Raw genomic sequence first — 17313 nt, 5'->3', positions numbered from 1 at the left:
AAAGCAACTTGACAATGTTTTGTAGGACTACAAAAGTAGAATCAGTAGAATTTGTAATGTCATATTACAGTTTCTCCTTTGTTGGATGCAGGAGTCAAAATTTGTACAATTAGCAACTTCCCATCAAAAGCATTTTTGAAAGAATCCAGCGTATATCAAAATAATTGGGGTAGGAAGGCACTGTTTCAAACCTCTTCTGTCAAGGTACATTGGTACTAAAGTCCTAAAATACATGCTATGTGAGTTATTTTTTAAATAAGTCCGTTCACTGACAGATAGCCATAACAGTTTGTATTGTGAAGTTCACCAAAGTCACTGTCTAAACTGAAGCCTGTGCGACAAAAGCAGCAATGTTCATAGTACGCACGTTAGCTGATTTAAAACCAGCTCAGGTATGTCTACACAAGCAACAAGCACTCCTCAGAGTGTAATACAGACTCAGTGTGTGTAGCTTTTTTCTCCATTTTTTAAAAAAATACAGAATAGTCCTTCAGGAATGGGAAGTGGCCATGTTTTTCATTGCACGCTTCCTTAGTTTGATTTCCAACATTGGCCTGATGGAAACTTAGGGACCTGGGAAAACATGCTGACAGAAGCCCAAATATATCTGTGTTGTTGCTCAATTAAAAGTAGTTCACTTATATCAAGGATGAAGGTGACTTCTAACCCACAGACAGACTGGTTTAGATTTGGTCACTTAAACTCTGTTTTTCATTTTACCCAGCCTCCATTGCACCAATTGAAATTAAATTTCCAGTATTTCAAGTATTTTGAGCATCTCTCTGTGAAGCCATGAAGGTTGCTGCATTGCTCAAAGCAATGATGAGAAGCTTTCTGTGGTTCATACACAGTGAGAGTTCAATGAACCATTCTGATTTGTAGATACCACATGCTTGGTGACTTGATATTTCAAAAAATGGATCTTAGCTGATCCATCCCACGTGTTTGGCTTCTGAAGGAAAAATACTAATTTTTAAAAAATACAACGTGATGAGGAGAGTATCTTCTCCATTGTTTTTGGTCCTAGATATGGTAACGCTGGGCTTTTTGTCCTCGAGGTGAGACTGACCCGGAACATCACACACAGAATCTCAAATACAAGGTTGCCAACTTCACATCAAAGGCAATTAGCAAGAAAGAAATACAATCTCCTCTGTTGACATTAGGGGACAGGTAGAGGAGAGTGTAACAATGAAGTAAATAAGAAAAAAAAAAAAAAAAGGAACACAACACACGTATTTATGCATCTATCATCACATACTCATCCTTCAGCCCTCGGCTTTGGGCTTTCTGATTCCCAGCACAATTCTGGATGGTCTGTTTGCTGCACACAATCTTCCCCTCCTCCACAGAAAGTTGTGGTTACCACCAACTTATCATTACAGAATCAGCACAATACAGTGCAGTCGACAAGTAGCAGGTTTTGGTTCATTACTTAGGATCATAGGTAAGGCATTCTGTATAAATAAGAGCATGGTATAACTTCCAAGACAAATTACAATCTATGAAGAGAAAGATATATATATATATATAAAACTATAAATATAACAACTAATGTGGAAAGTTTCTTTTGGATTTATTGGGTTGTTGAATTGGGTCTCCAAGGAGTCTCTTCTATACCTACAGGACAGGAGAACAGCATGGTGGGTTGTAAACTTACTTGTGTTGAGTCACCTAACTATTCACCCAAGTGTACAGAGCTGGTTAGAAACTGGGAGATTAACCTGAGTTAGATTTGCAGCAGCTCATGGAAAAAGTTAAAGCATGAAGGCCTTCCTTCTTCTGCCAACATGTTTGATGGCATGAAGTGCCATCTGTATCACCCTAAGAGACTCTGAGGCTCGGCAATTGCCTTTTTAGGTAGCTTCAGTGCTTCTGAATCAAGAGGGTGAGGAGGCATTCTTAAAAAACACTTTTTGTCGAATCTCACTTTCTTGAAATCAAACACTTTTCCCTGAAAATCCTGGATTTTCAGTTATGCAATGGAAAATATATATTTCCTTTGAATAGCAGACACTTCTCCTATAACACTTGACCAAAAATCTAATTTGCCTTCTGCAGATGCCAATTATTTTACTTTGACATTTTTAAGCCAGTCTCTTGTCAGTTCATTCTTCTCAGGTCTTTGTGATGTAGGAAAGTTGTACTGACTGGAGTTCTTTTTCTGGTTCTTTCTATCCAAAAGCCAGTCTGGGAATTGACAGTGATGAAGAAAAGCATCATTTTTCACATTTTGCAGTCCTTGTGCACAATTTAGAAGTAGTTTGTGCTTATTCACATCTTTAATCTTTTGTGCAATAGTTAAATACCTGTGAACAAAATAAGTTTATGGGTGATTCTTGAACTAATGCTAAAACAACTAGGACCTAAATCAGGTGTAATGCAACATAAGAGGTAGGGGTCATTCACAGTTATAAAAGTCATGGGAAAGCATCACTGGGCAAATACTCTCTGACGAATGATCCTCTGTATCTTACTGCTTTTCATGTATTCTTCATTTTCTTCCTTCTTATTCAACACTAGAGTCAGCTGTTGAAATAAGGTCTTAGAGAGCAGAGGCACAATTATGGAAAGGCCATAATTGTAAAAAAAAAAATCAGAAGGAAATTACAAATTAAAGTGGAATGATTGTCTAGTTCACTCTGGCTTCCATTTTCTAATCATTCTAAATTATTTTAATGCATGTTTTCAAGCTCAAAATTAGCAAAGGTCCCATGATGTAATTCTCCTAATACCCATTGAATATTACATTATACCAGTCCAATTTCATTCCAATCTTTTGCAGCGTCATCTCCCACTCAGGGCACATGTATCATGGTTTAGGGACCTCCTACCTGCTCTGTTTCTATTTAGTACTTTTAATACATGAAGTTTAGGAATCATTGTGGGGTTAAAACCAGTTTCTTATTTGTAAAGGCCTAGGAATATAAGAAAAAAAAATAACTCTTAAAACATGTTTGTCTTTGAAATATCTTAAATTAATAATCAAAAGCTCTCATCAAGTCTAAAACAAATCAAACTCAGTCATGAAGATGAGAAACAGGAATTATTAACTGAGTAGCAAGGCTGATGGAGGCTCAATGAGATCATTTTGTTCAAAGATTAAAGGCGATGAACACTGAAATAGTTGAGGAGGATGGATATGAACACATCTGACTAGAGCTGCTAAATTCAGTAATGATCAAAAGTTAATTATCAAAGCAGAGAGAACTACTCAACACAGACAATTTGAGTCAATAGCTAAGCAGCCTGGAAAAAAAGTAATTTGGAAGAAGTATTTTCCTATAATGAAGTTATATAAAAGACGTACATTTCAAAGAAACCTGCCTAAAACAAGATTGCATTCTTCCTGATCAGAGAAAAATAATTCGCTCTAATTGACGGACCTGCTGCACACCAAATATTTTCAAACAATATGTTTCTGCATCAAAGCTTAATGTGTAGAGTTACTCAATGTCACTTTGATTTTGCCTTCCTTTATCTTCTGCCACTGGGCATGCTCATGATAACACAACAAATAAGCTTTGAAAAATGAATGAGCAACACCTACAAGACAAATAAAAGCAGAAGGCCAGATCCTGCATTTCTTTCTTAGATGGGATCCCTGACGTGTTCTGTGCTGTGTTTAACATCACCATGGTCCCACTCAGAAGCAAACTGAATCATTTGTAATAAGAAATGACCAGTTGCTTGGTCATCCAACATTAAACTAGGCACACACCTAGATTATCCTGAGCATTTGCAATATTTGTTTAAAACTCTGTATGAGTGAGCATGTGTGTGAAAGACACTGTCCCTCCAGCACATGGAGTTAGGAAAGTGCCTTCTCCCATTAACAAAGGGAAAAAAATGTGGAAATTCTCCATGTAAAAACCTAAGGAAAGATATGTGCTAGAATGTTCATAGTCCAAGGAAATAAAATATGTCTATAATTCTTTCTTTCTAAAGCTAACACTTTTCTTTCAGAGTAAACAGTTGCCATCGACACAGCAAAGTAGTCAAAAATCAAACATCCAGTTTAGACTCTGCTCTTTAATATTCTATGACTTTGACATTGCCAGTTCTCACTCCCTGAAATATCTTCATCTTCTTTAATCTTTCATGTAAACAGTTTAGCTCACACCATCACGCACATGCTCTCCAGAATATCTTCTGCTTTACTTTGTATTAGAATCTACTGCATTATTATTATTTACTTGTGATCCTAGACATTCTACACTCTTCTGTTTTCTTTTCTTTATCTGTATTTTGATATAAGTTTTTGTGTAGTGATTTTTGAATAATTCAGGGGAAAAAAGACTGATTTAGATGCAAGTTTCACATGCTTGAACTCAGAATTGTTATAGTCCAGCTATTTGGTATATAGAAGGGTCAAGCAAAATATCACTGTACAGTCAAAAAAACTTCTGCCATTGTGGAAGGCTGTTTACGAGCTTTAAAAATAATTTTAGTTCCCTGCAGGATGGGACTGAAACTTGGCATTTAGTGGGAGGCTTGAGAAACTGAAATGCCATTTTTGATGGTGTTTTAATCCATTTTAAATGAAGCATTTGTGTGTTGTCACATGTAGTTTATTACTCAAAAAGATTTCTTAATAACATGCTTCTGACTCTGCATTTGCACGTGGCAGCCAAAAAAGGGAGATTTGGGAGCGTATCATTGGAAAAAGGCACAACTCACGTTATCTCACTAATGAGGCAGGGACCCCATTTCATCATAGGCTTGTTTGAGAGGACATAATTAGGTTTGGGTCTGTAACACTTACTTGTGCAATCTTAAGTTTAGCATTTCCTGAGGTTTAACTGTTTTATTTAGCAACCCTACTGTACAATTACTATAATTGTTTCCTATCATGCATTCATTGATTTATTCTTTAGATGGAAAATATAATCCAAATGAAACAAACACATTCTTCACATACTGGGAGCCAGCCCGGAGGATTACTGTTGCCCCATCTCAGCTCTCACAAGCGCTAATTTTTTCTCCCAGATTTTAAACTCATTATTAGGGATTTCCATGGATTTAAACACAGATTTTATCTTTGCTATGATTGGAGGCAAAAGTGCCAAAACAGCAGGTATTTTGAAAAACTGGCCCCATTGTAGAGCCCAAAGGAAAACTCATTCCGGCAAAATTTGGAACCCAGTTGTGCAGGTCCCAGAGGTTTTTTCATGAAGGATTTAATTCCTCAAGGGCTTATGTGAGCATTTTTCAGGACCACTAATATTAGCAGTTCCTATGTGGGAACCATTTTATTCCCATCCCTAAGCATAGCAGAGGTTAAAGTTCCTCACCAAAACCCTTCTCTTCAATTTTGGTAGGCTTTATAAAAATACCTCTGAAGGTAATTAAGCACTAAAACTTTCCTTACTATAATAGGTTTATGGATCAGTTGTCTTAATTCTGCCTTTCACCGCTATCCGTGCTTGTAATCTCACTAACCATCTGACCGCTTTCCACATTTAAATCTATTACAGTCTGGTTCTGCAAATGCTAGGAGGAATTCTCTGAAATGATACGACAACACTAGCTTATCTGAAGGTGATATTTCAAGCCCTCTTGCGTTCAAATGTTATTTACCTATTCTGAAAAAAATCAGATGGGGGATGCAAGGTTGGTTCAGATTACATAATTATGCCACAGAAGCATTAAAAAAAAAATCTCCACTAAAATCTTGAGCAGCTTAACCAGTGTGATAGACTGGCGCGGCTCTGCCATCGGTGCCCCCAGCTGTGTTGCTTAGCAACATTTTAATTCAAGAAGAATCGAAGGAGATGAAATCCCCGTGGAGAGGGAAACAGAAATAAGAGGGCCGTTGACAGATGATCTGAGTTGTTTCTTCTAATATACTGTGAAGATCACGGGCTCTTTTCATGAATGATAAATGGACTGTACACAGATCAATGGGTTCAGCAATAAACTGGAACCAGGCTCCATGTCTGAGGTGGTGCGGGCCGAGAGGCCCAAAGATTTACTCATGTAGATGATTTGGAGTGTGTTTTCTCAAAGGTTTCACAAGAGGAAATTGATCTGAACATTTGGTCATCCCTTGCCCTTTTCTGTTGTTGGTGAATAAAAACTGTTTTGGAAACGGAGTCCGTTCTTCCCTTTTTTTTTCCTGTTGCTGTTCTTATTCCAGATATGGACAGATAGCTTGTGACAAAGGGGCCAGACCTCAGAGCAGGAAATGAAGTAATCACCCTGAATGAGCGGTTCTAAACACTCATGACCATTAAAAATAAACAAACCACACTGATATCACAAACTGGGGCAGACGTATTTAAAACCCGTAGTGCTATCTCCCTGGAAGGGTCCACTCCTGCAGCCCTCTGCCCCGGCTGGGGCGGGCTGCCTGGGTGCGCGCTTCTGAAGAGCATCCACGGGTTGTTTGCTTGCGGCTTGGTTGTGCTTTGGTTTGTTGCTTAATTGTTTGTTTCCCCCACCCCTCTTCTGTTTACAGGCTGCTGAAAAGACAAAATTGAGAAACGTTCCTGTAAAGTAAGTTATTTTTACATCCGTTTGGAATTGCAAGTTTAACGAAGTTGTTGTACACAATCACTAAAAAGACTAGGACAGTAAGAAGGGCGATGAAAGGGATAATAGAATTCAAGTTGCCCCTAATCATAGCTATAAAAAAGTCAATATCATTGAGGAAAGCTTTCAATGTGTCCCTAGTGATTGCATTCCCCAAGTTTCATCCAGTTTCCATAAATTAATGTGTTGTCTATGAATAGCTGCCAAATAATATCACAGTCATGCTCAATACATAGCGCTCCTAGCCTTGGGGAGGTTTGTACATGCTAAAAAGATTATGATTTTTAATTGCAATCCTTGAGAAGGTCTGACAGGGGGGAAATAACTAGGAATGTGCCAGATGATTTCTAGACACATGGGAATATTTTGCACCTATGTATCAAGGCTTTGCCATCCTGTTGATTAAGAGCTCTTTCTCACTCTGTGTGTCTGTCTCTCTCACACCATACACACATGTATGTTTCTGCTCTTTACAGTAGGGCTCTGTGAAGGATGAGCAAGCTACTAGGGAGCAATTTCCAGGGCATTTTATGAGAAGTTCTTAAATCTTAGGGCACTAGCGGCAACACTCAACCATATATCATTGAATTAAGAAAGTTGCTATATAGATGTGCTGGCTCTTTGAGAAAAGGCATTTTCAGTTAAAGCTACCAGCAATCAGTGATTCTTTTTAAATAATGAATACTCCAGTCTTAATGGGCTCTTATGTACCAATAAAACACATATTTTTAGCTTCAGTAGGTGATCATTGCAGTTTAGCTAAGTCCCAGTAACTGTATATTCCTGTTACAGACAGAGGAAATGTTCTTGTTTTTATAGTAGTTTGCTGATCATGCTGGCTTTTGGACTGGAGTGGTTTTGTATTTGTAAGAACATGCACTGACAGGACTCACAAATCATTGTGTTTTAGCACACATAACAAAAGAATACAGTTCTACTTCTCACTTGGCTTCCATCATGTATAGTCATTTACACCTTATAAAGTGAACACAAAATGTGTATGAACACTCCTTGGAGTGATTAGGCAAGATGCAAGATAGTCATAAATTGCTCCCTCTTTATGTTTCATTCAATCTGATAAAAATTAGAAATAGGATCCAGCAGGGACCTGATAGCACATGAAACTTCTAATAAGACAAGGGACCTTTCTTGCCTATAGGGCTAGTTCAAATTCAGTGCAAGCTGAATTAAAGTCATTGTTAGCTGGTAGTTGTTTAATAGAGAGTGTGAAATGAGCTGTGTTTTCATCTCACATTCTAGAGGATCCAGGAGCTGCAAGGTGATGAGAGTCCTGGGGAACAACTCCAAAATAATCATTTATCATTCATTCACTTTTCTTTTTTAGTATTTTGAGTCAAATTCTCAGGAATGGCTCAACTGAATTGAGTTTTCCCACATATAACAGAGATATTGAGCCTTGCAGTCATTAAACAGCATGTATGTGACACTGATGCCCAATTAATCCACCAGAAAGATTGGGGGGGGGGGGGCAATTTAGGTTAAATAATTCCTTATCATGGTTTAACCCCAGTCGGCAACTAAGCATCACACAGCCGCTTGCTCACCCTCCCCGCCCCCCCATGGGATGGGGGAGAGAATTGAAAAAGAAAAGTAAAACCTGTGGGTTGTGATAAAGGCAGTTTAATAGGACAGCAGAGGAAGAGAAAGTAATAATAATCATGATGATGATAAAAGAATATACAAAGCAGGTGATGCACAATGCAATTGCTCACCACCCACCGACCGATGCCCAGCCAGACCCCGAGCGGCGATCGCTGTCCCTCAGCCAACCCCCCCCAGTTTCTATACTGAGCATGACACCATATGGTATGGAATAGCCCTTTGGGCAGTTTGGGTCAGCTGGCCTGGCTGTGCCCCCTCCCAGTTTCTTGTGCACCTGGCAGAGCATGGGAAGCTGAAAAGTCCTTGAGTAGCATCAGCACTACTTAGCAACAACTAAAACATCAATGTGTTATCAGCATTCTTCTCATCCTAAATCCACAACACAGCACTATGCCCGCCACTAGGAAGAAAACTAACTCTATCCCAGCTGAAACCAGGACATTCTTTCATGGGACTTGAGTAAGTGTAACATTTTAGAATGGAAGAAGGCCAGATGGACAGTCTCGCTCTTTCCACCTACATGTGCATATTTCATCCTGTCATGTTTCCCCCAACTGGTTGTTTAACTTCTCTTTGACTATGTTCATGGTGGCAGCCTCAATTAGTACCCTAGAGAACCCATTATACATATTAATTACACTCTGCATAACAAAACAGCTGAAAAATCTGCCTAGAATTTTTCAGTGACATGTAACTATTTAAGGTATCTGTATACAGTTATGATTGTATGCTAAAATATTACCTCTCAGGGCAAAAGTAAAAATAGTGTCTTTAAGATAGCAGTAGTAGGTATGGATTGCATTTATACAAGCGTCACAACCACACTTAGTGGAGCTCAGGCTTGCCTAGCTTTTGCCTAGCTTTTAGTCATTGCTTTTGTAGCTCTCAAATGTCAAAGAGAATTTCACTTGAATTTTAATGTTCTTCAGCTATGCAAAATAAAGTTAGTAGCTTCCATTGTCATAAGGGCTGAAAGCTGTACAGATTCCTTCTACCATATGTGACTTATCACATACATTTTTAAAAACACATTTCTGTTATTAAGACATATGTGATAGTACGCTTCTGCAAATGTGAATTGCTTTTGGCTAAAAGCCATGCACTAATAAGTTGAGTTGAATCTAACTGCATTTGACATCTGTTACAATATATATTTTTTTAACATATATAAATATATATATAAAATATTCGCCGTTGTCATTAGCATAAAAAATTTCCTTGTTTTTACATTGTGCTGACATAGTTCCTGTGTCCCAAAACTGGAATCAGAAATCACTCCTTTGAAAGGCTATGGTTTATATAGAGTCCTTGGACAGTGCCACTATTTAACACATTAGTTTAGGAGCATGACGAAGATTTCTGTAGAAATGGTCTATTTACTTTTCATTGCTCAGTTTATTAATGTTGCTGGTTTAATGTTCAGGAGGAAGTTTACTGTTCTTTTTTGTTCTTTTGAATCCCTCCAGCACTTAACACTTATGGAGGGAAAAAACCAAGGATGTTTCCTTACTACAGTTCAGTAAGGCAGCCAAGCAGCTAGTTTCTTAATGTCCAAGTGTCTAGACTAACTGGTGTGAACTTCCTGATGGCCAAGTTAGTTGCAGGTGGCATCTGGCTCCTTCAGAAGGCTTGGTCTCAATTCCATGTTGCTTGTAGCACTGCAAGACACAACATATCCATAGGAACTCATCTTTATGTATCAGCATCATCTGATGTAATATTACTATAAATAAGCACACAGAAAATAGCTAAGCAGTCTCTGTGTCTGCAGAACTGATTTTTTTTTTTTTTTTTTTTTTTTTTTTTTTGGTGGAAACAGTGCGGTTACTTTTCCAGAAATGTAAGACCCTTTTCTGTCTGTATGTGGCATGAAGGTGGCCCCCATAACTGCAGAATCCATTACATTTAACTTATTTATCCTCTCCTGCCCTTGTCATTTAAGGAGTACTTGCTTTCTCCCGTTGGTTTTATCCATATTTACATTGAGAGTCTGTAGTAGAAAAGAGATTTCCTGGATGCAAAGTCCTAGATACTTTCTTACTTACTTGCTGGTCCATATCATGCTGTTCCTATCCCTGAGTCTGAAAGGGGTAACATGACTTAAACAAGTTTACCCTGTGGAGGGTTTACGATTTCTAAAGAGCTGTTACATGATAAATGGTTTTGAATTAGGACACATCCAGAGGAAATACTCTTCCATATACCCTGTGGTTTGATGAAAGCGGGGGAGAAGAGCAATATCATTAAAATTCAAGAGCAGCTTTGTTCTGAAACCCAACTGATGATCACTCTTCTCAGATTTTTTTCCAGACTTAGGTAGGCAAAGAGAGCCCACGTCAGCACAGAGCCTAGAGGAATCATGTTCATGTTGACTTGGACCACATCGCTTGTCTTTTATGAGCGGGCTGAGCTGCAGGATCCCCTCAGATCCAGGCACAGTCAGGCTTAGGCATCACTCGCAAGTACAAATATGCTTGGCTTGGCAGCCTGCACATTAAAGTAGACTGAAGGTCAACCGACCCAGTGCTTTATTTCTGCCAGTGGCAGAAGGCGGGGGAAGAAGAACAGCAATTACAGAGGCATCCTGCATGGGGAGTGTCCTCCCACCTTCCTGCACACAGCTTTTTACACTTCCATAACCGCACATCCTGTGTTTAGGAGGTACCAATGGACTTATCCGCTGTGCAAAATCTCTTTTTAAGTCTGTTTATACTCCTTGTCCCCACAACATCCAGTGGCATTGGGCACCATAGTGTGTGAAAAAATCCCATCTTTTGTTTGTTTTAAACCCTTTTCCTCATATGTTCACTGGAATCCACACAAGTAGTTATTCTTATGCAAAAGAGCAAATGATTACTCACTGTTCTTCATTCCTGATATTACATATCTCTGTCATATAGACCAAGCAGTCTTCCTACTCAAAAGCCACTAATAATGCTGTTTTCCTTCTAAGTGCATGAGCCCACCAGTAAGCTAATACAGACACAAGGCAAGTCTCCCTGCAATTGGGAAAGGAAGGCTGTGTGTCTACTAGTCAGGCAGAGACAGTGGTTAGGAAGATAACTAGTTTCTTTTCACTGTTTTCCAGATTAAAGAGATGAGTTCTTTGCATAGCAATGCCCTTCAGACTAAGGACTGGCTATAGTGTCACTCCAAACAAACGCCTCAGATTACAGTCATTTACGAAAATGGCCAAATGGATTCCTTGGGAAAATGTGGGCAGGTGAAAGAATGATTTGGCTAAAACCTGATGTCATCCAGCACTACAAAATACAACAGTTTTGTAAGAGAGAAATTAGATTTTTAAAATGGAAAAGGAATGCTTTTAAGAGTGGTCCATGTAGTCCACGAACTGCTGTAGAACTGTGAGAATATTGGAATTGACTTCTTGCTTCAGGGAAGAAAACATTGCCTTCCTTGAGTGTCCTTTATAATCTCTTCTTTTATAGTCCCTTTAAAAATCTTCAATAGAAAGCAATGGCATTTTCCCCAAACACCTGCATATGCTTAAATTTGCTGTAGATTTAATGACTTCCAGATACATGTTTTGGGATTATAGTTTGTGTTAAAATCCCACTGCTTTTATATTTTCAAAATATATTTGTTTTCCATCAGCCACAAGTGTGTTAACCAGAAAGACTTCTGGTGTTTATTGTCTTTTCCTGCCATAAAACTCATCTTCTCCTCAGAAGGGCATCTAACTTGACTTGGTATGGTTTTCTGTCCCAACCATCATTGGAAATGCAATCCATTAACATTTGATATCTTGACATTTCAATTGACCTCTCATTTGCAAAGCGCAGTGGTATTTTTCGTGGCCTTTTCATCCTTGATTATACATGGAATAGGAGTGACTGTTTCTACTGACTGCACTTTAAAAATATCTTTGTTTTACCAGCTGGAGTGGCACCTTGTTTTTTGCTCCCTGGATAGACCTTATTCTGCATGGAAGGTCTGAGGTCTAAGCAAGTCATGCAGAGCCAGAGGATTTTCTTATTGACTCGCTAAGCGGGAGGGCAAGCAGGTCAGACTCCGAGGGTCAGTTAATGTATGCTGTAATAGCAGTAACCATAAACAGATCTTTTGCTCCCGTTGGCAAAAGTGCAGGCCAGTGGGCTAGGTCTGAAGGTTGGTTTGTTTTTAACCAGTGAAATCAGGCACTTGTAACCAACAGGGGTACAAAAGGGGCAGTGTACCCTTGGTACACATGATCAGCTCTTCCCCTGCAGGATATCTCCTGTCCTGTATTTAAAAAAAAAGAAGAAAAAAAAGTGTGTCACATCTAGGTTGAAAAAGCTTCCCATTCATGGGTAATTGTATGGGAGGATGGCCATCTATACATATACGGATGTGCATATGTTTGTACATACATGTATACATAGGCACCTATGGACCATAGGTACCTATGGGCATCTGTGTATGTGTACCTAAAGGACATTTGCGAAAGGACTTAAACCATTTTTAAAGAAACAAAAAGCCCAAACCTGCTATAACTCCATTCTCAGTAAAACTCCCAAGCAATTTCCACACCACCACCTCTTAATCTCTGCTTCTAAACCTTCCTTCCCGTTGTTTCTCCTCAGACTATTTCTGGTGAACTACTAAATCAGCCAGCACCAATTCAATTAGTTCTAAAAATCCATTACAATGTAGTGCCTAAACTGCCTGCCCATATTCATTTCTCACAGAAATCCATTCATATTTATGTTTTAATACTTTAAGTCTAGCATGCGAAAGCGCTCAAATCCCCAGTAGAAATCCAGGAGAAAGCCTGCTTACAGGCAATTATAGACAATGTTCTTTAGCCCCTGATCCTCCTAGGCTGTCCACTTAGGCATCTACACAGGTGCAGAGTTCAGTCAATGGGATCAATTTATTACACCAGCAATAAAGTCCATCCAAAAATTCACAAAACCCCGAATGCCACTGCTTCTGCAAGTTGGGCCACGTGGTAGAGTCCGTACAGACATGCAATACTAGCAGCAGGGTCGGCACCTGGAGTATCACTATGAAAACCAGTACGCATATGCTACTGTTGGTTTCCAATGAGTTTTATTTCGGGGGCTACGTTTCCTCAGCAGAATGTGAACTCTAGAAATGTTGCGAAGGATTATTTTACTCTTACAAGTTAAAGGTTAGTGTTGGAAATGGATTATAGAACTGCCGCTTTTAAACTGTTTGCAAAGAACCGCACATATTAAATCCTTTTTGATGATATCACATTAATCCCTAAATACTGATTTTTATGTAAATTTTGACTCTTGTAAAGCTCTGACAATTCAGCTATCCCCATGTGGTTTTATCAGAACTCAATTGCTCCTTTAGATCTTTTTTTCCTTTTTGCAGTACCTTTTGCTTTATTCCAAAGTCATCGTGGCAGCTGGAAGATGTAGTACTTTAGACATAAAATAATAAGTCTATTTAATATTTTACCTTTATTTTCTGAATTTGTCCCTTTGACACATCTTGTTAGATATATTTTTATCAGTCCAAAGGATAACCACAGTAGGGCTATTTTTATTTCTAGGGAAATGATGCATGATAACTACTGGCAGGTCCCAAAACAGTAAATCAGTCCTGTTCCAACCACAGAATGTATTAAAAGTCTGTAGCCTGTGGTAATAAGTTATAATTTAGTTGACTAGCAGTTTGTTTGGACTTAAAACTGTACAAATGAGTCACATTGGCTAAGTCCTGAAATATAAAATAGTTTGTGTTTATTAAGGTTTTCAGCTACCACTACAACAGGTACCTAGAGAGAACACACATTTTTCAAATGGGCGCGATACATTTTTATAGTGAAATGCTTCCGACTTGATTGTATAATTTATAGTAGATGGTTAAATTACCACACGTCCTGTGTAGTGCACAATGTTTGCTTACAAGACAATGAGACGAACAGACTCTGAGAGCTCATTCATCTAATCTCTTACAAATCTGAGCACGCACCATCAATACCAAGCACCGCTGGCTGTATCCAGCCATGAGGCGCCCCTCAGCTGCTAAGCCAGGCAGGTTGCTCAGTAGCCATCACAGAACTTCAGACAGCTACAGAAACCTTCTCTTTTGTGTATTTTTGTTTAGAGAGACATGTATATGCCAGTTGACCAAAGCCAATAATGCATTTGTGTAAAAATTTGCTAGGATTCCTGCAGCTGGACAAAAATAAGTATTTTAATTTTAACTGGGTCACTTCTGTTATTTTTCAAAACAACATTTTTACACCTTCATTGCGACGCAGCTTGTCAAGATTAAATTAGGTCCATTTTTTAAAGTTGCGAAAAAGTGAAAGTTTGAGCCAAAAAACCCCTTTTTTTGCCTGATTCCTTCTTTTGACAGAAAAAAAGTTAGTTAAGGTCAATATTTTTTTTCCAGTTTTAACACCTATCTGCTGTTGATCAAAGGAGTACCCGTTCTCTCCTCACTCATGCAGTGGTTGTGACCATTTCAGATTTTATGTTTGTCTTTTGGGTTATTATTTTTAATTTTAGGTTACTTAGCATTTATTAAAACATTTATTCTAAGTGTTTGCTTTGGGCATTGTATTAAGTAACAGCTGTTTTCTAACTACCTGTGATCTTTTCTAAATTAATGCTTTACAAATGTGCTTCTGAGCAATTAAGATATTGCAACCAAGCGACAAATGCTAGCAAAATTGAAGAAAAGGCCTGAGCCTGGTATAAACAGGAGTACCTGTTCTGCTGGTTTCAGTACAGCTGGCTTCAGGTCTCGTACCCCTGCATTTCACTGTTATGCCATTTTTGTGCTGCTGGAAGATAAATAACCAGAGCAAAACTTGCAAGTAGTGTTAGTGTACATATGTGACTATATGGTTTATTTAGGTTCTAGCATGTGCTAGACAGTCTCCAGATGAGTCTCCCTGCCTTGGAGAGCCTGGTAAGAGGCAGTCAATAAAGCTACCAGGCAGTGGGATTTAACTGAGGCTGTCAACAGTACCTTTGAAATCCGTAGGCTTGTGTCTGCTCTCTTTTGGACTGCAAAACTCCACTAGTTTCACTGACATTTCTCCCAGTTTTACGTTGGTGTGAGAGGGGAGAATGAAGTTCCCTTGCTCTTTCTGGCTTGTGGCCTCATGGTAATATATCTAGTAGGTTTCCTCTTCCTTGCAGGGTCATGAAAATAGGGCAGAATAAAGGTGGGCCTCCTTGCTATCACCTTTTATATATCCAAAACCAAGTGCCTGCCATACAGCAAACAGTCCTTTACTTTGGCAGTGAGTAAGTGAAATAAAACAGGTGTCTTTCAAGCTTTTTTTTTTTTTAGATACAAATAAAAAAAAAAATAATGATCTTGTGCTAAGTGAGAGAAGTAGAAAAAAAAAAACCCAGTCATTTAGGATCGATGAATACGAAAGAAAGGCAAAAGCTAGATAATGTTTCAGGAAATAACACTGCTACAAGGTTAATTTTGCCTAGTACAACATTTCCTAGTATTGAATTGCCTGATATACTCCCTCAGGGATTGCTCCTGCGCTTGCAATAATCGAGGCTGATTTTATTGGAAAATCACCTCTGGATGAGAGACATACTCTAGAGGGAACTTTGCATGGGTACAAATAGGTTTTTGGTGCCAGTGCCATGTTGCCCAGGCCAGCACAGTTATAGTTCCCAATCTGTCTGTGCATTCAAGCAGCAAATTCATTAGCAACCCTTCTGGCAGGATAGAAAAATAGACATATTAGGGAAATTTACTTTGAATTGTTCTCAGGATTTGTTGGATAACAGTTCAGTAATCAAATTGCGCCTCCTAACAAGAGCATTAAATATTTTTATTAATAGTGGCAGGGAAGCCGCAGATACTCCTTTAAGTGCAGAACACTTTAGCGTAACGCTATGTGACTTGCAAAGATCATGGATGAAAGAAGAGATTAGCATAGTTGGAGCAGGGGTGCTTGTAATGTCGGAGCCGATTTTTGTTTTGCGTCGTATGTCGAGGCTGTATTGAGTCGTGTAACTCTCACATTACAGATGTAATGTGTGTTCAAGTATCGGCTCATCCATCCGACCCTGCCAGTTTGCTGGCTCTTTAATTGTAGAAGCGGGCCATATCTTGACAGCGTTGCGCTCTCTCTGACTATGGGACCTAAGTTCCGATATATGCAACGGCTTCCAGGCCTTGTCAAGTGGAAAGTGAGCATATTGTAAACAGAGCGTGTTTTGCCTCCAGCTGGGAGGAGGGACACGTGGAGCGCCCGCGTACGAGGGCCCTCCACTGACCTTGGAGCGACTTTGAGTGTGGGGAGTCTGGAGGAGCGCTGCGGAAAGGCTGATTCAGAGAGACAGATGAGCGAGGAAGAAAAATCAAGGAGATTGGCACAAGGACGGTGGAAAAAACTCTTTCTAAAGAAAGCCGGAAAATTTTTTACACTCAAGGCCAACACCGAGCCCTTATAATCAGGCTCATCTGGCCACACACCAACAGTAGCGAGAGAAAAAAATGCTGAATGCAGCTTGCAAGCTAAGGTCTCTGCAAAAGCTAGTGTTCTGCCAGGGAAAAAAAAAAAGAGCGTGGACTGAATTTACTAAAGAATAAATTACATTAAGCTCCAGGAACTGACAGGGTTAAAAATTAGGATTGTAAAAAATAATCTGTATGCTCTCTTTCCTAATTCCTGTTGTCTTCGTGATTGTTTCACTGTGAAGAGGAGAGCCACCCTCAGTATCAATCATAGTAAGCTATTTAGACACAGAAATAAGTGGCATATGGCTTAGCACTTTTGGGTCTAGCAATCAAGTAGCAACCTTCTGCAATACAACTGTAGTTCGGTTCCCAATGGGCTTCACTTTGATGATTAGATATATTGAGTTCCCTGTGTCATTCAGAGACAGCAGAATTTCATACAAGTTGGTGTTAGCTTCCTCTCACTTCATTTCAATTTTCAATAACCAGTGTCATCACATGTAACAGTTTCTTCGTAATGGAACTTCATGTCGAATCGGATTTGTCTTTCAAGTGAAAGAGCGCTGTGAAAAGTCTTCTGAAATACTGATCTCTGGAAAAATTCTTACCACAGAGAAAATGGGGAGAGATTATTTATTTATTTCTCCTAAAGACACTTAGGTGCCCAATCCCCAGACCATTCAGGAATGCTCAGAAAAAAAGCTTTAGTACTGTGTTTGGGGATGGTATTAGCAT

At 39.1% G+C, this 17313-nt stretch overlaps 1 protein-coding gene across 1 annotated transcript in view; it reads left to right on the top strand.

The window, feature by feature from the left end:
• The window catches only part of AFF2 (ALF transcription elongation factor 2), a 254917-nt gene that overhangs the window by 173867 nt on the left and 63737 nt on the right, over positions 1-17313 (top strand). Inside the window, exon 9 of the mRNA XM_075720780.1 lies at positions 6461-6498. Within this exon, the coding sequence (XP_075576895.1) occupies positions 6461-6498 (38 nt within the window). The remainder of the gene's footprint in view (positions 1-6460; positions 6499-17313) is intronic.

Source organism: Pelecanus crispus, chromosome 13 (assembly GCF_030463565.1).
Source record: "Pelecanus crispus isolate bPelCri1 chromosome 13, bPelCri1.pri, whole genome shotgun sequence".
Lineage (NCBI taxonomy): Eukaryota > Metazoa > Chordata > Aves > Pelecaniformes > Pelecanidae > Pelecanus > Pelecanus crispus.
This window is presented reverse-complemented; position numbering and strand designations above follow the sequence as displayed.